Source organism: Schistocerca serialis, chromosome 3, assembly GCF_023864345.2.
Source record: "Schistocerca serialis cubense isolate TAMUIC-IGC-003099 chromosome 3, iqSchSeri2.2, whole genome shotgun sequence".
Classification (NCBI taxonomy): Eukaryota; Metazoa; Arthropoda; class Insecta; order Orthoptera; family Acrididae; genus Schistocerca; species Schistocerca serialis.
Genome location: NC_064640.1, coordinates 835,949,777 through 835,973,254, shown reverse-complemented (window position 1 = coordinate 835,973,254; position 23,478 = coordinate 835,949,777). Strand labels below are relative to the sequence as shown.

Sequence of the window (23,478 nt, the reverse complement as noted above, 5' to 3'; positions counted from 1 at the left end):
GCTTTGCCCTCTTTCTTAACACAACTCACTGTATTTTTGTATTTATTCCTCCTAGGATTTAGGCTTTACACAGGTTCACTAATTCCATGAAGATATCTTGGTTTTTCTTTATTTTTCCATTTATAATTGTTTCCCTGGTATCATTTTACCTTTCTCAAATTGAAAATGACCTTCATTTCAGTTCTGTATATTACTCCATCTGGCAACTTACTGGTTGAGGGGCAGGGCTGATTGTTCAAAAGTTCTCACGTTTATCCACTTTTGTTCTCTTCATTTGTGTGACACATTTTCTGAATTTTTTATAAATTCTATAGATTAGATTTTTGGACATCAGTTCATAAAATTTGCTAGTTACTATGGTTTCAACTGATTGCAGAAACTCTAAAAGCATCTTGTCAAATCTGGCTTCAATTATTGAATAATGTAATGCTCTATGGAACTGTAATTACCTTACTGGCTTACACGTTTATTGTGCGTGAATCTTCCCATTACTTGATGCGACGATGTGTCCATTTTCCTTCCATCTACCTGCATATCCCCCAAATTCAGTGAGGCTTTCCTTCATCACACAGTGGATTAACATTTTGTTTATTATATATTTATATAACCTGATCTGATTAGAACTATCAAGCCCTCTCTTACATCGGAACTGAGTTTCACACACACAATACTGTTTTGCATCATTGTTACCTAAGAAATAACAGTTTCAGTATGACAAAATGGTATTCAAATGTTTTGGGTGTCAATTGTTACAATGTGAGTAAGTAATGTTGACTGTGAACTAATACAGTTAATACTGGCAGTAATTGTGCTGCTGCTGCTGCTCTCACTAACAGATGATGATGATGATGATGATGATGATGATGATGATGATGATAGTGGCAGATATAAAATGTATTTATAGGTTTACAAAATAGATGCTTTTTGATATTGCGAGTTCTGGGGAAAGGAAATTTAAGGAGACTGCACCAGCTAAGAATACTCGGAAATGAGAAAGGTATGGTTGGAAAGAAGAATGTACAAGGGTAACAAGGGCATACAAAGACAATGGTAATCGTTATTGTTGCTACAATAGAAATGTTATTAACTCCCTTCTGAAGCAGGAGACATTATTTAGTTCTCTAATATAGTGTGGGAGGTTATTCCAGAATCAGGTTCCTGCTCACAAGAAGGACTTCGAGAAAGTGGCTAAATGGTGGAGTGGGGCAGCAAGGGTATTACTCTGACAGGAATGGGTGTTTACATGTTTTTCATGTAAAATTGCCCGTTTACCTCACTGTACCCAAATGGCAGGTTTATCTGGTATATCTGACATTGAATGTATTTCGTAAATGAGACTCTCGTGCACTTTGATTTTGCTTCTTGGTATTTATTAGACTTAATTTCAGATAGAAATATATTACTTCCATCAAATTTCATCCTTTTAATTCTTCTTTACTTCTTTCACATCATCACTAATCTGGTGTATCTCACAAGGTGTTAAGGATACCCATTATAAAAAACTGTATCTTCTCCCTCAGCTTTTGTTACCAGTCATGTCTTTTGCTGTCTCAGTTACTTCCTTCTGTTATCTAGCACTGTCGTGCTAGTTAAATGCCCACATCACTTTTAGCTTTCCCAGGGGTCACTGCTATTTATCTAGGTTAAGATTATGATCCATGTCCATACAAAGTATCTGGTTATGTTTTAAGTGTAATGCTTGATTTCTTAAGTTTAACTTACTACTACATTGTCCTTCTGTTTGTTTGTTTGTTCGTGTGTGTGTGTGTGTGTGTGTGTGTGTGTGTGTGTGTGTGTGTGTGTGAGAGAGAGAGAGAGAGAGTGAGAGAGAGAGAGAGAGAGTGAGAGAGAGAGAGAGAGAGTGAGAGAGAGAGGAGAGAGAGAGAGAGAGACTTAGCTTTTCTATACCTACTTACCTTGTTATTTTTAATGAGAGTATTCAGTAAAACCAGTTGAAACCTCACACAGAACTCTTGATGTTTTTCTACACTAACACATACTTTCTCGCCGTGCCTTTGTCTTGACTGATTCTTTGCTCTTGATAGTATCAGAGTGAAGAGTTAAAGTTTCTGCAGAAAATCTGTTTTTTTTCATCTCCTGTTACATATTTTATTAATTTGTGATTTCCCTCATGTATCATCTTTTGCAATAATCAGTTTGTGGCCTAGGTGTGCAAATGTGTACACTAGTAGTTGGTATTAGCTCTGTTTCATTTGAGAGAGTAGTAATTAACTCACTGCACAGCTCATAGTAACCTACTCTGTTAAATGCTTTTTTGTTAATAACTGTGCCGATGTTTGTTATACAATTTTCTCGTGCACTTGTTATTGCACTGTTGTTACCTGAATAAGAACTTGCATATGCATCCACAAACTATCCATTGAGGTTATTTCCATTGTGTCTTCAATCAGTTGAAGATGATTCATTATGATGAATTTTCACTGTGTAAAGTAGTAATAATAATAATAATTAAGTGATGGTTACTGTTGACTGCAGTTATGTATTTTCAAAATTCATAAATGATGCAGGTCACCATTGGCAAAAGGAATCAGCAGTACTGAGGCTTCAGAGTTGGCATTACGTCTGGCATGTGAAGTTTATGGCCAACAGAGCAACAGGAGCTCATCATATGGGGGTGATGAACCACCGAGTCCTGATGGTGAATTCCGCTCAAAGAGCTATGAAAATAGGAGGAGAGAGAGAAGTGCAGGTAGTATTTCATATACACCAGGTTTTGTGTTTTTTTTTTTTTTTTTTTGTGTGTGTGTGTGTGTGTGTGTGTGTGTGTGTGTGTGTGTGTGTGTGTGTGTGTGTGTGTGTGTGTGTGTGCCTTGGTTATCTCTCAGAACATTCCTCTCATAAATATTATTAGCAACACTGTTTTTCATAGACATAACATGCATGTATTTCTGTAAGCTGTGCACAGATATCCTCCTGTCAGTTCAGAGAATTTACTTAAACATTGCATATGCATGATGCATGATATACTGAGAACTATGGATGAAGGCCGACAGGCAGATTCCATATTTCTGGGTTTCCAGAAAGCATTTGACATGTTCTTTTTACATTGCTGCCCTGGCTGACACACTGCATGCCACAGCATGCAAACGAAAGGTACAAACTGTTTACCATTACTCTGAACTGCAGAAATAGGAGCAGAATCAAAATCACCCGCTCTTCCATTGTACAAGTCCTGACGTTCCACTAATTCCAAAACCTGTTGCAAGCTAGAATCAGGATAATGAAATCATCTTGGTTTTCCATTGGGTTAGCTGCGACATTTTGATGAGTGTCATTCTCATCATCTTCTGGCAAAGTTTGAAACATTTCAGTTGGATCATGTCATGAAATCCTGACACAGCATTGTATTGCCACCGAGTTCATTCCACAGGAACAAGAAACATAGCACAACCACTACACAGTGCTGAAAGGAAGTATGAATGAAAGTCACCAGAAAGAACAGCCTCTGCAAAGCACAAGAAACACAGTCAGTTGCAAAGCTAATGGTCTGTAACACACATGCACACTGATAAAGAAGCTGGCGAGCACAGCAAATGGATGCAATTCTGCAAGAAATACACAATAAATATCATCAACAATTGTTTGTATGGTCAGAGTAGAAATGAGTAGCAACCAAATGTAGTATTTGCCCTTGTCACCAGATGTGTGGTCGTTCAGCTGACGGATGCTGAGGATTCAGTGGGTTCTGTGACAGAAAATCAAAAGAATGAGATCCACACAGTGTTCGATTAACTACTTCTACTTGAATAAAAGCAAGTGCAGATCAATATCCAATGTGAGTCCTCAAGACAGGCCAAGTCAGATATCTGTAATAGTTGCAGAGGCTGAATAATAGTTCTTAGACTTGACTGACAGAGCCGTGAGACTAGAATGGGTAAGGACTGGTCAGTGCGGGGTCCTTCACACTGGCCATGCAGGCTGAGGAGGATGTGTCTCTTGGAGCTGGAGCTGGTTGCAGAGGAGGTCTCTTGGAGCTGGAGCTGGCCGCAGAGAATGTCTCTTGGAGCCGGCCACAGATTGACAGTGCAGTCACATGGATCACTATCAACTTCTAGACGTGGGCTGGTGTGGTGTGGTACCAATAGCACACAATACCACACATACAAGGTCTCTTCAAAAAATTCCAGAACATTTGTAATTTCACACCAATGGTGTGTTGGAATGAAATGCAGTTGCAGTCCCCGCACACACCTGTGTCTAATGTGTAACTGCCAGAAGTTTCATTGTTGTATATCTCTTAGTTATTGTTCAGTGCTGTATTGAGTAAAACGTGCTTGCACAGTTTGCGAATTTTGCGATGGCGGAGTTAGAGGAACAGTGCATCTGCATTAAGTTTTGCGTGAAACTTGATAAAACCTTTACAGAAACACACCAAATGCTCCAGGAAACCTACGGCGATGAGTGCTTAAGCCATACTCGGTGTTGCAAATGGTTCACATGGTTTAAAAATGGCCAGACGGAAGTTAAAGATGACCCTCATTCACGACGCCCTTTGACTTCTACCAGGGATGCTTGTGTCAGGAATGTTGTGGCGTAACAAGCTAGTTACGCCACACTGAGAAGGGAGCCGAAAGGCACGCGTACACACACGCCGACTGGCGTCAAGTCTGGAACAGGATACGTTATGACTGCTATCAAGAAAATACGTAGCTTTGGAATATACTTAACTTTATTCTTTGTTGGTTTACAAAGTTCTTCTTGAGACATTTATACGATAACTCTCAAACTAGGTAAGGCAAATGGCGCCTTGCTAGGTCGTAGCCATGGTCTCAGCAGAAGGCTATTCTAACTGTCTCTCGGCAAATGAGAGGAAGGCTTCGTCCGTATTGTCGCTAGCAATCTCGTCCGTACAACTGGGGCGAGTGCTCGTCCGTATCTCGAGACCTGCCTTGTGGTGGCGCTCGGTCTGCGATCACACCGTGGCGACACGCGGGTCCGACATGTACTAAATGGACTGCGGCCGATTTAAGCTACCACCTAGCAAGTGTGGTGTCTGGCGGTGACACCACAAGGAACATCAATGAAATTGTGTGTACCAATCCAAGATTGACTGTCTGAGAGATTACAGAAGTATCTAACATTTCAGTTGGATCATGTCATGAAATCCTGACACAGCATCTTGGAATGCATTGTATTGCCACCAAGTTCATTCCACAGCTCACGAGTCAAGACCAGAAAGACCTTCACCTTGCAGTCTGTGAAGACCTTTTATATTGCACAAATGAGCAGGAGATGTTCCTTAAGAGAATCCTAACTCAAGATGAAATGTGGGTCTATGGTTATGATGTTGAGACTAAGGTTCAATCTTCACAATGGGTCGTGGTAAGGTTCTCCAAGACCAAAGAAAGCTCATCAGATCAGATCAAATGTCAAAGCCATGCTGATAGTTTTCTTTGACTTTGAAGGATTAGTTCATCATGAATTTGTGCCACAGGGACAAACTGTTACTCAATGGTACTATTGGGATGAGTTGTGATGCTTGTAAGAAAATGTGAGAAAAACAAACGGCCTGAAACATTGTGAGAAAATTCATGGCTCTTGCACCATGATAATGCACCTGCACATTCATCCCTGTTGGTGCGTGACTATTGCATAGAAACTGAAATCACTGTGCTGCCTCATCCTCCATATTCTCCATACCCGACCCGTGCAGACTTTTTTTATTTTGAAAGTTGAAAACCCTCTTGAAAGGATGAAGATTTGCAACAATAGATGAGATAAAAGAAAATTTGCAGCTGGTGCTTGGTGCAGTCCAGCAAAAGGCGTACCAAGACTGCTTCTGGAAGGGGAAACAGCATTGGGAGCAGCGTATCAATTGTGGAGGAGAATATTTTGAAGGAGACCATGCACAATACAAGGGTAAGTGTAGAAAAATTTTGTGAACAAAGTGCTGGAATTTTTTGGACATACCTCGCATATTATTATTGTAATGAACAACATCTGGGACAATGTGAACTCCAGTAGAGAGTGCCGAGTCAAGAAAGAAGCAAGTTGAATTGTGAGATGAATCAGTAAGCGAGGAGTGGTGAGTGCTACCATAGCAGAGAATGGTGAACAGCTGCCAGGAACAGAATTGGTGACTGAGGTGAGAGAGCAAAGAGTGGGGCGACTCCTGTGTCGGGAGTAGTAAATCAGTTTCTTGTGTCTTGCTCAGTCCCAGGTGAGCTGCAGAGCACTTCCGCCCTGCAGAGCATCATCTCTCACAGTAAAGTGTTGAACGGGCTGACATGGCAACTTCTTGCAAGCTGTCTTTTCAAATCGAGGGAAGAAATATGAGGTGAGAAAGTCTTCTTTGTGTTAGTGCTGAGGTCTAAAGGACTGATCTTTCTTTGTTTTCTGTACTTTTCGAGGCTGACAAAACTACTCAGAAGAGTAAGGTATATAAACATAGACTTACACGTCACCGATAACGTATTTTTTTACAGCAAGGTCTGCGTCATAGTGACTTATTCAGAATGTTGCAAGGGATGCTGTAGCAACATCCTGTTCTAGAATTGTTGTTCCTCTCACTGACAGCATTGGAGAGCCATTTCAGATCCAAAGAGCTACTGCTCCTTTTTTTTCTGAGTTGCCAATCACTCACCCCACTCAAGAGTCAAGCTCTTCAAAACAGTCTGCAATGTCTAACCCTTCATAGCCATTAATAGGTAGTGCATCAGTTTCAAACCAATAGGAAAAAGATGCCAAAAAAGTGATCTCCCACTTTCACCAGTTGTCGCAATCATTTATGTGGAACATTTTGAGGAGGAAGGGTGTGAAATCAACCCATTGGAAACTATCTGTTCTGTAAGATATATTGATGACACTTTCGTTATGTGGCCCCACATGGAAGAGACAAGCATGAATTATTTCCTCATGCATCTCAATGCCCTACACCAGAACATCCATTTTACAATGGTAGTCAAAGTGGATGTAGTGATCCCCGTTCTGGATGTCCTGGTAAAAAGAACAGTGGTCAGCACATTGGGTGGCAGTATGTACCGTAAGAAGATGCACACTGATCTATACTTACATGTGGTCAGCTGCCACCACCTGGTGCAGAGGAATGGCGTGCTCAAGACATTGGTACATGGCACTCACAGCCTCACTAAAATCCTTAAACTTCTGAGGATGGTGTTCCACAACAACTGCTACACAGAGTGGCAAATTCAGAGAACGCTACCTCCTAAACAAACTGTACAACCAATAGAAACAAAAAAGTAACCTCAGGAGGATGCAGCCATTGAATATATTCCATTTTGTGGCACCTTATATGTAAACCTATATCGAATTCTTTGGAAACATCAAGTGAAACTGCCTGCCATCTGCCAAATAAAACACAGGCACTGCTTAGTAGTGCAATCACTACCATGAACTATAAAAATCTGAGGTCTATCAGGTTCCCTGCCAATGTGGCAAACATACATAGGTTAAACATTGCATATTGTTGAAGATTATTGCCGCGTACACCAATAGCACGCCAGACTAGTCGGCAGTCACAGAACATTGCCTATTGAAATTACATGAAGTGCATTACGCCCATGCTAAGGTTCCAACACAGACATCTAACTTGTGGGACTGTGTCATTATGTCATTAAAGAATCTGTCAAGACATTATGTCATTAAAGAATGTGTTGAGATTGAGGTAAGGGAACTGCTGATCAGTTGAGATCATGTCTACATCCTCCAGAGTGAGGTTGGGAGAAGATACAAACCATGCTCCAGCTCCTAGGCAAATAATTTGTCATTGCGTCTGATGATGGCAATGTGGTCACACCATGCTCCAGCTCCTAGGCAAATAATTTGTCATTGCATCTGATGATGGCAATGTGGTCACTTGCTGAAATATTGTACCTGTTGGATACTGACATCTGGCCATTCACTCATGAACTATTACACCATAGATTATACTGGTAGAAGTTGAAGAAACACTTAACACATGTTTTAAACCACATATGTGAAGCAGAATAACTGATAGCATGTTTAGTTTCAACAAGCAGGTTCTTTCTTTGAGTAATAACAAACAAGAACGAGAGTGAAGTTTTGGGAAATTTGTAGACCGTGTGTCACAATAAAAAGAAAAAGGAAATGTTGCTTCTCTCTGCCTGCCATCATATTTTAATAAAAAACTGTGGGTGTCTTAGATAAAAAGGGAAGAGTGTTAATAGATGGAAGGTGTAAAGACACATGTTTTTTTACTTGCAAGCAAACACAGAGTCATCAATTTCACTTGCTTATGGTAAGTGAAGGCAGAGGAAAGACCATAAGCTTCAAGTAAAGAATTGTGATCACAAATACAGTAATAAACATATAATGATACTGAATGCACATGTTTATCAGCCACAGAGTTGTTTGGAAGCAAAGGATCAAAGGTCTTCGGTGGATTACTTTTTGGAGGGTCACTCAGTTTGGAAGAATTGGCAGTGTCTGGATATATCAACATAAATTAAGCATGTATAGAGGTGTGACAAGTATGTCCTTCAATGCAAGAAATTGATCTGCAATACTTGTGGTGGTGGTGGTGGTGGTGGTGGTGGTGGTGGTGGTGGTGGTGAATTTGTCTTGCTCATTGTTGCATTGATGGAATCTTTAAGTTGGGAGTCACTTTAGTGTCTTTCAAACTCTAGTGTACTTCGTATAATGTAAAACCAGGGAAACGTTAGTGTGATGGCTGCTATACTGTGGTGGGTTTTGGGTGCAGAGAACTAACATTCTGGATTCAGAAATCTCAAGGCTGTTTGTATTCCTTAATTCTGATTTACACATAATGGATGTTTGTGCCGAAATATCGTCTACTCTAATAAAGGTTTGAACCAGAATCGGAATTTATAGGGTGCTCATGCTTGTAGTTATGTGCTAAATAGGCATAATGATTATACAAGTTGTGAAACAGGTGTCATATTGTAACATTACCAACCTGTTACCTCACTTCATGTCTTGTGGATGTTCATCTTCACCATCTTCTTTCTGGACACTGAATAACATAGTATCACATAGGTGTTCACATTTTGACTACATAAATGCAGACTGACTGAAATCTACATTATGAGTCATAGGCTGTTTGAATAATGAATGCTAGCTACTGACTGACGGAATCAAACAAATAATATAGTGTCTGAACTGGTTGAATGCTAGCCCACAACTGATTCAGGCTTTGTGCATGATGCCTATTTGTAGATGTGTGTATTTTGTAAAATTACAAATTGATAAAATGCTACGCAGTTCCATGTTAGATATTAACATAAAAGACAGAAAAATTAAAAGAGAGAAGGGTACAATAGGCAATGAAGAAAGTTTGAAATACTGACTTGTATGAGTAGAAAACGGCAAAACTGCTCTTTAATGGGAGAGCAGTTTAAGATGCTCAAGGATTCCCAAAATCCGATACTTGTTAGGAAACTGAAAAATGAGGGCTACAAAATTGTACACCTAGGTGTAGGAAAGAAGTATGTTTTAAGGTTTGAACATACTAGAATGGGAAAATTTTGAATATGAATAACTTTTGAAAAATTATGTATCTGGAAAAAGTGAAATGTTTATCGAAAAGTGGAAAATAAGGGATTTTAAATGAGCTATGTTTATCTCAAAATAAACAGGTTTTAGCATCAGTGAAATTTTACATCCACATAGTTTGCAGGTATAGTAAATCATGAATATTTTTGCAAATAACATGTTTTTGTATGAAACCTACTGTTTTCATTGACAGTTGTTGAATTATTAAGTCCAGTAATAAAGTTTAATGAATTAATGCTTGTACAAGGATGCAGTAATTTATTGTAACTATCATATTTGGACTACCAGTGAAAAGATGTCAGAAAAAAAAAGTAATATTGGCGTCAGCAGTGACATAAGAACAAGTAGGATAATCTCATCTCTGTTACATCATATGTCCTGTATCATATTGCTGTGTACTACTATAGTCCTGGGCCATTCATTTATGTCAACTACCGTATTTACTCGAATCTAAGCCGCAATTTTTTTCCGGTTTTTGTAATCCAAAAAACCGCCTGCGGCTTAGAATCGAGCGCAAAGCAAGCGGAAGTTCTGAAAAATGTGGGTAGGTCTTTCTGTGGTGTCACCACCAGACACCACACTTGCTAGGTGGTAGCTTAAATCGGCCGTGGTCCATTTAGTACATGTCGGACCCGCGTGTCGCCACTGTGTGATCGCAGACCGAGCGCCACCACAAGGCAGGTCTCGAAATACTGACTAGCACTCGCCCCAGTTGTACGACGACTTTGCTAGCGACTACACTGACGAAGCCTTTCTCTCATTTGCTGAGAGACAGTTAGAATAGCCTTCAGCTAAGTCCATGGCTACGACCTAGCAAGGCGCCATTAGCCTTACATAGTTTGATAGTTATCGTATGAAATGTCTCAGCAAGAACGTTGTAAACCAAAGGAAGATATAAAAGTTAAGTATTTGAGGAGCTGCATACTTTTCTTATTAGTATTCACTACTTATCCTGTTCCAGAATTCACGCCCATCTGCATTAGATAGCGTGCATTTCGGCCTCCTCTATCCACAAGCTGTTGGCACATTTGCCAACACATCACTTTCCACAACCAACTTCTGCCGTCGAATACATGTAGCGCTACACGGGCAAGCTCTGTAGGCACAAAGATAAATACTGGCGCCAAAACCTATGCGTCAATAAATAAATTAAAAAAAAAAGGTGGAAGACGAGCTTTTTTCCTCCGCCCTGAGTTTCGACCACTGCATTTTCATACATTATCCAACGAAGTAAATACAAATTCCGTATTGTTTCAATGTACTACGAAAATCCGACTGGCAAGACTGTTTGGGGTGTTTTTCAATATGGCCAACTCTACGTTCTGAATTTTTTACTACCTGTGAGAAGAGATGGTTGCTAATAGGAACTTTTATGAATTGTGAATCATAGGCAGTATTCTCTTCACCATAAGAATAATACGCATATAAACATTTTGCCATGTATTGTTTCGTGTTTGCTGCTATCTCATTTAATTCCTGTCTGCCTAATAAACTGCGAAACTAGAGTGAGACAACAGCAAACGCTGAAGAACATACATATCATGTCATGTTTATATTCGTATTATTCTTATGCCTAATAGTGATACAGACAGAAATGAAGCACGGCAGTTGACTAGATTTTTCAATCTAAGATGACTAATTTCTGTGCAGAATGTAATATACTAAAGAGGCACCTGCAAAGATTTTCAAATGGAGAAAAATTTTCGCTAAACTCTGGTTCAGAACGTCTTCTATCATACGCTGTCTATTATTTGGTTCTTGTTGATCATTATCAAAGAAAGCAGCAGTGTAAGTAACAACAAATGGCAGTCTCTTGCCATCATTTCGCTAATGAGACGATTCCTCTTTTTTTTTTTTTTAAATTGTAAGCAGCGGTAGCGCCTACAAAAGCAAGCTGTGCCGCGATCAGCGACAGGCCGTAAACACTCATTATCATCATGCGAGAAACAATGCACGACACAGTACACTAATGCATTTTCAGCTTAGTGTGACGTAAACACCTATAACAAAGAGAACGACACTTATCAGATCAAAGGAAAATAAGCAAACAATTCAACCCAGACGAAGCACGTGAAAAAGGAAGGGTACCCGTATAAATACGGATGGAGCGCCTGACGCATAGCAATGGCTACCTGGTAAAGCTTAACTGCTAAGCTTACAACTCGAACCAAACTACTGTAGCTGTATCGTCGTTCATTCGACCTAAATTGTGTCTCATATTACAATGATTAGTAGATTAAAACTGAAGAAACTGCAAAAAGGTGGGAATTTAAGGAGATGGGACCTGGATAAACTAAAAGAACCAGAGGTTGTACAGAGATTCAGGGAGAGCATAAGGGAGCAATTGACAGGAATGGGGGAAATAAATACAGTAGAAGAAGAATGGGTAGCTATGAGGGATGAAGTAGTGAAGGCAGCAGAGGATCAAGTAGGTAAAAAGACGAGGGCTAGTAGAAATCCTTGGGTAACAGAAGAAATATTGAATTTAATTGATGAAAGGAGAAAATATAAAAATGCAGTAAGTGAAACAGGCAAAAAGGAATACAAACGTCTCAAAAATGAGATCGATAGGAAGTGCAAAATGGCTAAGCAGGGATGGCTAGAGGACAAATGTAAGGATGTAGAGGCCTATCTCACTAGGGGTAAGATAGATACCGCCTACAGGAAAATTAAAGAGACCTTTGGAGATAAGAGAACGACTTGTATGAATATCAAGAGCTCAGATGGAAACCCAGTTCTAAGCAAAGAAGGGAAAGCAGAAAGGTGGAAGGAGTATATAGAGGGTCTATACAAGGGCGATGTACTTGAGGACAATATTATGGAAATGGAAGAGGATGTAGATGAAGATGAAATGGGTGATATGATACTGCGTGAAGAGTTTGACAGAGCACTGAAAGACCTGAGTCGAAACAAGGCCCCCGGAGTAGACAATATTCCATTGGAACTACTGACAGCTGTGGGAGAGCCAGTCCTGACAAAACTCTACCATCTGGTGAGCAAGATGTATGAAACAGGCGAAATACCCTCAGACTTCAAGAAGAATATAATAATTCCAATCCCAAAGAAAGCAGGTGTTGACAGATGTGAAAATTACCGAACTATCAGCTTAATAAGTCACAGCTGCAAAATACTAACACGAATTCTTTACAGATGAATGGAAAAACTAGTAGAAGCCAACCTCGGGGAAGATCAGTTTGGATTCCGTAGAAACACTGGAACACGTGAGGCAATACTGACCTTACGACTTATCTTAGAAGAAAGATTAAGGAAAGGCAAACCTACGTTTCTAGCATTTGTAGACTTAGAGAAAGCTTTTGACAATGTTGACTGGAATACCCTCTTTCAAATTCTAAAGGTGGCAGGGGTAAAATACAGGGAGCGAAAGGCTATTTACAATTTGTACAGAAACCAGATGGCAGTTATAAGAGTCGAGGGACATGAAAGGGAAGCAGTGGTTGGGAAGGGAGTAAGACAGGGTTGTAGCCTCTCCCCGATGTTGTTCAATCTGTATATTGAGCAAGCAGTAAAGGAAACAAAAGAAAAATTCGGAGTAGGTATTAAAATTCATGGAGAAGAAATAAAAACTTTGAGGTTCGCCGATGACATTGTAATTCTGTCAGAGACAGCAAAGGACTTGGAAGAGCAGTTGAATGGAATGGACAGTGTCTTGAAAGGAGGATATAAGATGAACATCAACAAAAGCAAAACAAGGATAATGGAATGTAGTCTAATTAAGTCGGGTGATGCTGAGAGAATTAGATTAGGAAATGAGGCACTTAAAGTAGTAAAGGAGTTTTGCTATTTGGGGAGCAAAATAACTGATGATGGTCGAAGTAGAGAGGATATAAAATGTAGGCTGGCAATGGCAAGGAAAGCATTTCTGAAGAAGAGAAATTTGTTAACATCCAGTATAGATTTAAGTGTCAGGAAGTCATTTCTGAAAGTATTTGTATGGAGTGTAGCCATGTATGGAAGTGAAACATGGACGATAAATAGTTTGGACAAGAAGAGAATAGAAGCTTTCGAAATGTGGTGCTACAGAAGAATGCTGAAGATTAGATGGGTAGATCACATAACTAATGAGGAAGTATTGAATAGGATTGGGGAGAAGAGAAGTTTGTGGCACAACTTGACCAGAAGAAGGGATCGGTTGGTAGGACATGTTCTGAGGCATCAAGGGATCACCAATTTAGTATTGGAGGGCAGCGTGGAGGGCAAAAATCGTAGAGGGAGACCAAGAGATGAATACACTAAGCAGATTCAGAAGGATGTAGGTTGCAGTAGGTACTGGGAGATGAAAAAGCTTGCACAGGATAGAGTAGCATGGAGAGCTGCATCAAACCAGTCTCAGGACTGAAGACCACAACAACAACATTACAATGGACCAACTTTGTTTCGATTTGGAGGTGCGGCCTAAAACTTTACTCTCCCCTCGAATTTCGAGTCTCAAATTTCAGGTGCGGCTTAGATTCGGGAAATTTTTTTTTTTCCTCGATTTCGAGTCTCATTTTTCAGGTGCGGCTTAGATTCGAGTGCGGCTTAGATTTGAGTAAATACGGTATTGTGTTTATTGTGCCCGTACAGTCTGTAGAGAAGCATTTTTACTAGAGCAATTCAGTGGGTCTGGTTAACCACTGAGTAAGTTGGAAAAATGTGTAGTGCATTTCCTCTGATTATCACTGGTAACCCTGTAGGAACTGATGAACAATAGTAGTCCAACCAGAGCAAATGGCGGGGGCACTCGTGTGAGTGGAGTGTAGCTAGTCACTGGATCCAAAATGTAATCAATGAGTAAATTGAAGCGTCCCACTAGTGTAGTTATCTACAGTGTTATCGTTGGAGGCAGTGAGAAAGCACGAGGGGTGGTCATTTGACAAAATGTGGTGGACATACATTGACACACTGTGTTCTGATAACTTTGTATCATACAGAGAAGCAGGCATGTTGAAGTTTAGATAGATCCATAAATTATTCTTGCAGTAGTGCTTTGTCTGAGAATATTACTACATTTGTAATTGGATTTATTTATTTATCTATTTATTTATTTTTATTTCAAAACAGAGATTGGATATGTAGTGTGTTTCTGAAAGAGTGGAGTACAAAAAATGAGCTGTATTTCACTTGTGTGGGTTGTAGTATGCCACAGGTGCAAAATGTCTATATGTGTATTTTTAATAGGGTTTGTGGGGGTTGAACTACAGTAGTTTGCTGAAATATGAGGTAATTACTTGTAGATTACAGTTCTGAATTTCTAACAGTAATGGAAATTCCCAGATTGAGCAATATGTAAAATAAGGGAATGGCAACCACTCGCCAATAGGAGATTGATGTGTGGAGCACAGAAACACACAACAGAAAACAGCATTCATTCTAGCTTTCAAGCAAAGGCTATTTTTCAGGCAATAATACACACATTCACACACACAACTACATGGACACCCAAATGCACACTCCCCTGGCCATGGCGAATGGCCCCTGGAGTGGGCATGTGGGTATTTGTGTGTTAAAATTTGTGTACTTGTGCTTGAAAAAGAGCTAGAACTCAAAAGACAACATGAATGATGTTTTATGTTGTGTGTTTCTGTGCTCCATGCACCAACTTGCTATAGGTGAGTGGTTGAATTTCCATTATTTCACATATAGTTCTGAGTATTTAAATGAATTACAGGTGAATAAGAATCAGTCTTCATCGACCAGGCACAATGGGACATACGCCGAAGTTCTTAAGTTTTTGATATTTGTTAAATAGTTAATGTTTTTACATTATTAATTTATAATTTTTTTAGGTATACAATGATTTTGAGTAGCAAAGAACTAACTGACAATGTACTAACTTATGGAGAATGTATAAAGAGCAGCACAAAACATGTAGAACTACTATTCTGGATTCAAACAAACACAGACCTTAATTAAAAAGAAAAAGAAGGTTATCTACATCTCAGTGGTTAATATGATTAAGATCACATACTTTTCACTCTGTATGCGGCTGCAGTGACTATTTGTCAAAGTAAAAATAGCTTAGATACTTTTTGATACATTGAAGATATGTGACTAAATTGGGAGAAAACAAAAAACTGAAGTAAAAAGGATATAAAAGAAAAAGATGCCTCATCTTATATCTGGGATTCAAACAAGAGACCATTACCCAGAGACTACAAAAGCCACCTGTTGAAAATTCCGTATCTTCCTATTCAGTTGCAACAACTTTTAGGTATCGATTTAAATACTGTGAAAGCTGGGTATCTGGGAAAATGGCTCTCTGGCCAACAGTAGATTGCACAGATGATGATATATTTCATAAGAGTAAATAGAAAAAGAGTTAACTAAGGAAATGTAGCCCAAGATGACAGTCTTAAATTTCCCTATTTTGTATAGTCTCCTCTATTGCATTGGATTCCATTCCAGTGACCATTATTCAGTGGGTATCCTCCTGAGTCTGTCATGGGTGTTGTTTGTTTAAGAACCTCCCTCATTTCCAAAAGTGTCCCCTTTCACATTTCCTCTCTTCATGTTTGAAACAAGTATTTGTTGGTGAATTGTTGACACTCAAGCCTGTTATTTGTGCTCAAATCAGCTTATGAATTTGGTGAGTATCAGCTTCCATTTTCCTTTTTCAATAGACTCCAATTCCTCAATAAGAGCTGTAAAAAATCTGGGTTTTGTGGTATGTCACTGTTTGTATTACCATTGTTTCTGTGCAGCAATAGCCATTTATCATTTAAGTTAGTCATCTTTCTATGGTCTAAATTTCAGATATCTCTGTGATTGATTCAGTAATGTTTTTATCTTCTTTTGACTTTCATGAATTAAGTGCAGAAGTCTTTGTATTTTTAATCTGATTTTGTTTCAAATTTTCATATAATTCTAAACATAACATATGTGTTTCCCTTTCCCCTATTAATGTCTTCATCCATACTAATTTTCCTTATTTATGTTGATTTACATTTTTGGACCTCATAAAAAAATTTAATACCCTTTGATTACTAATGGTCTCACTCTGCTTTATTCCCATTCTCATAATTTTTTGTTTCTCACTCAAATAAAACTTATAATGCGCAATTTTCTCATGTACCTATATGTTTTAACTCCCATTCTCTCTCATTTTGTTATGTTTTCATCTCTACTCTTTTCTGGAACTCTTACTTTTTTGTTAAACATGTAAGTCAAAAGAGCATCTGCAAAATTCACAAATTTTGGAAAACATTGTTACCTAACACTTCCATCGCCTTTATCGCGTTCAAAGTCTTCCCCAAGCCTTATGCCTAAACCCGCACCTGTTGTAGAAACAATCCCTACACCATCTTTTTCAGATCGTATTGCATCATGGCGGCACAACGCACAGAAAGAGACCTGTTATCTTAGGATGCTGGGATTCCCTGTTGAAGGTTCTGGATTTAAACTGCAGAGGAAAGTGGGTGCTTCTACAAGGAGCCTTTTCAGCACTGCAGTCATTAGTGGGTCATCTAGTGCTCCCAATTTACGAGTTTCAACTGTTTCTAATGTTTCTGGTGAGTCACTGCTTCACTGCTGAATAGTTCATTAATAATTTTGTCTGTGTTATGGGCAAATGAATAAAATTTGTTAAGCGCAAGTACATATGTGCAAGTTCAGGGGTTGTCAAAAGACTTGTTTCGTTTCCAAACATTATTCTTGGCTGGTGTTTTAGCAGGTGTCAATTTTATTGATGGTTTTGTATTTTAGCATTGTCTGACGTTGTATTGGTTGCATTTGCTATAGTAGCAGATTGAAAAAATGATAAACTATTGTGTTCCTGTTATTGAAAAAAAAATAATTGTGAAAACATTTAATCAATGTATGAGTTTTTTAAAGATTGTCTGTCTGTTGCTTTGTTTACAATTCTGAAACCATTTTGTACCTGAGAGAAAGTCATTCCCTGAAGGATACAGCACTTGATCAATTTCGGGTGCACAGTGTGGCATAATATGCTACCATAATTTGTATAATGCTTCATATGTTGATTTTATTTAGTGTATCACGAAGCTCTAAACAGCTTTCCATAACATGCAATAGACAGAAAGACAATTTGCTTCTCAGTCTCACAGCTATAGTTTGTAGTCAGTCATGTACCCTTCAGTTGAAAACTTCATTAGAACAACAAAATTTCATTTTTGTGAATCATCAAAGACCTGAAGAGCATTTTATTCCTGGTTTAGATAATCATTAAAAGATGTTATCATAATAGTGTTAAGGCTGTATGTTGAGTTTTTACTTTTGCCTAGCAATGAGAACTGGATTATATTTTACTTTGAAACACCTGGAGAGCTGTATATGAAGCCATCCATAATACTGTTCATTAGTGAAACATTGTGATGATGTTTGTGGTTGCATGTTACAATGTGACAAAGAATTTTGGTATTCTCGCTATGCAGTATAATGTTACAGAATCATGAGCACATCTGTGTTGTCCTACAAATACTCCAGAAACACTGGACTGTTAATGGTTGAGACGGTTTTCTGTTCTATTCCAGTTGTATACTAGGTGGGGGTGGGGGTGGGGGTGGGGGTGGGGTTGGGGTTGGGGTTGGGGGGTGGGGGAGGGGGGTGATGACTCACTATATTCCTAAAAAATGTACCTAAATCCCTCTTTACCTTATGCTCATGACCCCTATGTGGTGTGTACGATGTACACAGCAGTTTTCCTCAAATAAATATACTTTCAGTGAGAATAATGCCTCCTTTCTTCCAAAGATGCCCATGTAAGTTCCTTGAACATACACGTTAAAAGTTTTCTATGTGCTATGCTGAACTGCTGTGATCCTAGCACACCTCACATCTGAATTAATGTAGTGTCTGCTGTCATACTTGCTAGACAAGAAAACTAAACAGTGGTGCATAATTGGGTGTGTTAGAATCTTCTATGCAGTTTTCTTTGCTGATGTACTGCATTTTCTCAAAATTATCCAACAAAGAAATCTTTCATGCACTTCTCTATTACTTATTTTATATTTACATGCTATTTCTTATTGTTTCTAAGTATTACCCATAAATATTTAAACAATGTTATTGGCTCTGTAAGTTAAGTACTACCCTCATATTTGGACACTGTGGGGTTATTTATCTTTGTTATATGCATAACTGTCATTCATTTTACCAAGTGGAGTTTCATTGTCAGGCAATCAGAGTTTCTCTACAACTGTTCAGTGACAATACCTTCCTGTACTGAACAATCTGATTGGGCTGCACTGTACTTGGGCACACTTTGATGTTACAAACATTTGCCATCCAGTATAAGAACTCAGTTCTATTAACAAAAAAATGTGATCAAACTACTGTGTTTTTCTGGTTCATAGGTAAATTTGTGCAAATGTTGCACATTTTTAAGATGGTAACAGCTATGTAAAGAAGGAAGAATAAATTGAATATTGGAAAGATCACATAGACAGTAGTGTTGCTATGTGTCTACAAATTTATTCCATTGAATGTGACCAAGAGTGATAGATCTTTTTAATTTTTACATACTGCATACATGAATCTCAAGATGATAAATGGAGTGTGCTAGGAGAGGTTTGTTAATCATATACTTCAACAAATGCAAAAGTGAAACTATGAAAGGAAGTTTGTAAATATATGTTGCACATTTCTCTGTTGACCAGTTCTGTTTTTCTGTCAGTGTTTGTCTATTTTTATTAATTTTTGAATGATACTTTTTTTTTAATGTACCTGCCTGTTTTGGTGGAGTCACAAAGTTATCACGTCCTAAAAGTACTTAATCAAATGTAACTTAATGGCTTAAATGTAAATCAATCTCGTAATTTATTTTTTCACTTAATGATTGTGTATTGTATCTTCAATATTGAACATTTAGCAGTCTTCATGAAAAGGAAAGATGAGCAGTAATTTATAGGCAGATATGCAATGGTCTAACTAAGGTTACATTTAATGAGAATCAAACAAAAATCATTTTTCTTTTGCACTGAGGAAAAGTATATTATTATAGGCCCCAAGAAACACAAGAAACCGGAATGCTGTTTACAGTTATTATTTTCTATTTATAAACTTTGTAAAAAGAGACAATCTTCTGGGACACAGATGTCATAAGAATAGAAAACTGTGGGAGCTACAGTTTTGGTTGTGATATTATAGGAATTAAAGTGAGAGTATGGAGAGTTACAATCTTTGTATGGGGAGGTAGAAGACAGTGATCACTGAAGAGGAGCAGTCACTGCATGGTCTTATTAGTGAGAGTAATATGAGGACACACAATCTGACTCTTGCATAATAAGGAATGTGAAGAGGGAACACTGTAAAATAATGATTATTTTAACTGTTCTCAAGCACTTGATGCAGAAATATTTCTTTTATTTATTTATTCATTGTTACTTTTCAGGCTTTCCCTGTGGATCTGCTTCAAATGCACTTCTCAGGTTTGCAGCCGGGTAACGTGCAAATCCCATAATATTTCATTGATACAACTGTTTGGCATCTTCAACTGGTGGTTGTTGTTGTTGCCACTGCTGTAAGAGGCGACTAACCATACCAACAGCTGAAATTGTCAAATAGTTATATCAATGAAATATTGTTAAATGTGCATGATGTTATCCTGTGGCAAACCAGAGAGGTGTGTTTGCATTTATTCATTGGTTGGAAATTAATTGCAAATATGCTTACTGAGAAATGAAATGAGGTAGATTTTCAAACAAAAAGTAATTTGATATGAAATTCACAAAATCAGTGTTATGAGAACGTTAATGACAGTCCACATGTTATTGTTGATAACTATTGGTTTGGCAGTGTTGATTTTCAGGAAATAAATTATGTAAGACAGTATTTGCTATTATTATTAATTATTTATTTATTTTCAGCAATTGAAGGGTGTGGTGGAGTGCCCCCCATACGGCCTCTAGAGACTTTACACAATGCTCTGTCACTGAAACAACTGGATTGTTTCCTAGAGACTGTTACATCTGCACCTCTGTTTCGCTCACCGTCATCTTCGCCTCCAAATTTTCCATCTACACCACATTCGTCACTGGTTCTTCATCACTTGCCATTGCAGTCTCCAAGCAGTAGTAAGTAATGCTTCCATTTAAGACCTGTAGTTAGTAAATAGTCCACAGATTTTAAACAAATAATTTGTGGTGCCTAGTTCATTGAAATTGGTGAGTTGAGTGCTCATCATTTGAACATTTGATGGCAATATGTAGAATCTTGGCTATGGTATAAATATCAGTGAGTAGAATTGAAATAAAGATATTAATTCTCCTTTGGAACTGGTTTGTTATGGGTTAGTTACATTGCATAAAAATGTACCCATTGATTTAGTTTTTCTAGGAGAGTGTCTTACAAATAGCCATGGCTGAAATGCCTTTATATGCCTGACATAGGTTATCATAATATTTTGGCACAATATTAAATGGATGGCAGAGAATTCTAAACCAAGTATTTTGAGATAAGGAATCAATGATAGAGAATAAGTATACCATCTGGCATGAGATCTCAAATGAGCAGTGTTTGTGAGGCATGTGTTTGGAAACATAAATAGTTTCATAATAAACAACAGCCTGCTTCATTGATGTTCATAGAGCTACATTGAAACACAATACACATGTGTCTGTGGTGAGTCCACAATGGAGTTTATCACTGTTAACAGTTCTGACTGGTTATCAGAGACAGAGAATTACACATTACAGGAACTTGCAGACATTCATTTAATGTATAGTTTAGCAGCATGGATTGTTTTTTAAATGAAAGTAGTACTGTTCGATATTTTAGGTGAGAATTTTGTTACAGGTAAGCCAGATGGCACGGGAAAATCTCTTCGAAAACCTAGTTTGTGTGCTAATTGTTTAGGAATTTCTGAGTAATATTTATAAGAATACTCTTCAGGAAGTATTCATGTAAAGATTTCTTCTGCCATTGTTCAGAATGATTCCTATCTCTTTTATTCTGAATAGCCACTATTATTTTAAAACACTGTGTGTTCATTCAACTAACTGAGTTTGATAACTCTACTTCTTGATTGTCTGCAGTTCAATGAATTTGGATGGCTAAATTACTAAAACATATGAGATAAAGAATAGAAAACAACAGATTATATCTGAGCCGAAAGTAATCTTTACACAGAAGCACGTATATCCTAATGATTCACAGCCACTTGAGGGTGGGACTACAAAAGTTAGGCGGCCATATAAAGCCATCTATTTCAGTAATTTTAGCTCATCTCTGGATTAGGTGTTTTTAACTAAAGAGAAATGGGGGGGGGGGGGGGTGGACATCTATATGAACTAGTACTGTTTGATATTTTAGGTGAGAATTTTGTTACAGGTAAGCCAGATGGCACAGGAAAATCTCTTCGAAAACCTAGTTGGTGTGCAAATTGTTATGAACTAGGCTGTCTTTTCAAGGATATGCATACATCTGCCATACAAACAGCAGAAACCACTTTCAAATATGAACAGGCTGATTCTGAAGTATTATCACACTGACTGAACCCAGCAGTTATGAGGGGTAGTAATAAAGTTATAATTATTACCTCAACAAATTGAACTCAACAGTGAAACTTGTTGTTCAGGTTAGTTCCTCTCTACATATTCACCATTCTAGGTGACACTGTTTCCAGTGATAAATGACTTGGCGGAGACCTTAGTTCTCAATATGTGTTTTTGACTGTTCAGTAGATGTTCTCGCTTAAAATTCTTCTGTGTCATTCTGGAAATGAATCACACACTGTGGTTTCTTCAGTTGAGGAAAGAGGAACAAGTCACTGGGTGCCATGGCATGAGAATTAGAGGGAGGGGGAATACAGAATTTGATAGCACAAATAAGCTGTCTGTCCTATGCGGAATGAGTTGGGGCACTGTCACAGAGAATGAAGCACGTCACTTCCCCACAATGCTTCACCTTAATGCCTCCAACTCATGGTGGGAACAATCGAATGAAAACAATCAATTCATTCGAATGTTGCAAAACTCTCATGTCATTCAGTTACAGTTTTTTACCTATTGGTTGTATTATTTACCTATTCTTTTCAGTGAAACCAGTCAATGGGAACAATTGAATGGATTCAATCGATGTCGTCGGCTCGACTACTCATACATTCTTTCCAGTGAAACCAATCTGTGGGAGCAACTGAATGAAAACAATCATTCATTTGGTTGGACTTCTCATTCATTATTTTGAATGCAACCAATCTGTGGGATCAACCGAATGAAAACAGTCGAGTCAGTTGTTTGTAGTTTAACATTTCAGTTGGATTATTAATCATTTGCTTTTTTTGAGTGAAAGCACCCTATGGATGCAACCAAATTGAAACGTTTGACATCTTTGTAGCTTTGAATATTGGTTGTATTGTTTATTCTTTCTTTTCAAATGAAAACAGTCAGTTGTTTTTCTGTCAGTTGAACCGTGTATTCATTCTTTCAAGAGAAACCACTCATTAGTATTTTTGCTCATTAAACTATTCATTCATTCTTCTAAGTGAAACCAGCCTGCAGTACTTTCATTAGTTGAACTAAAGCAGTCCACATTACACTGCCAGAGGATAGCCCTACTCCCAGGAGTAAGTGAAAACATCTCATGGGGTATGCCAAAGTTAAGATAAGATAAGATAAGCATTATATTCATTCATTTAATTATGTGCTGAATGGAGTAATTTTTATTTTCACCATTTAAAACTTACTCATATATTGGTGTGGGTCTAGTTGTTCTATGTGCCATTAACATGTAACTACTGGGACAAATCTAATTATTCACACACGCACCCCATGGAGCAGGGGTAACTTGAGAGGGGGAATGTTTCCTCGTTGCATTTCAGTACTGAAAACACCAGAGTGCCTCCTGCCAATCAGTAGAGATAAATTACACAAGAGATTTACAAGGATTTGTGAGAGAGCATTATAGATATGTTCATGTTCAAACATAGAAGTCATTTGCAGTAAAGAGTATGAATGCAAATTAAGTCAGTTTCAGTACAGCTCATTAGTAAAAGTTAAGTGACGTTTAAAA

The 23,478-nt window shown here is 38.2% G+C and overlaps 1 protein-coding gene across 8 annotated transcripts in view; it reads left to right on the top strand.

Annotated features, from left to right (window-relative positions):
- The window catches only part of LOC126470878 (inositol hexakisphosphate and diphosphoinositol-pentakisphosphate kinase), a 591,274-nt gene that overhangs the window by 464,242 nt on the left and 103,554 nt on the right, over positions 1 to 23,478 (top strand). For 6 of the 8 annotated variants that reach the window (XM_050098893.1, XM_050098892.1, XM_050098896.1 and 3 more), the window contains 3 exons: positions 2,529 to 2,710; positions 16,677 to 17,021; positions 20,337 to 20,543. In XM_050098893.1, coding sequence (XP_049954850.1) covers positions 2,529 to 2,710; positions 16,677 to 17,021; positions 20,337 to 20,543 — 734 coding nt within the window. The remainder of the gene's footprint in view (positions 1 to 2,528; positions 2,711 to 16,676; positions 17,022 to 20,336; positions 20,544 to 23,478) is intronic. The other 2 variants (XM_050098898.1, XM_050098897.1) reach the window with 2 other exon arrangements.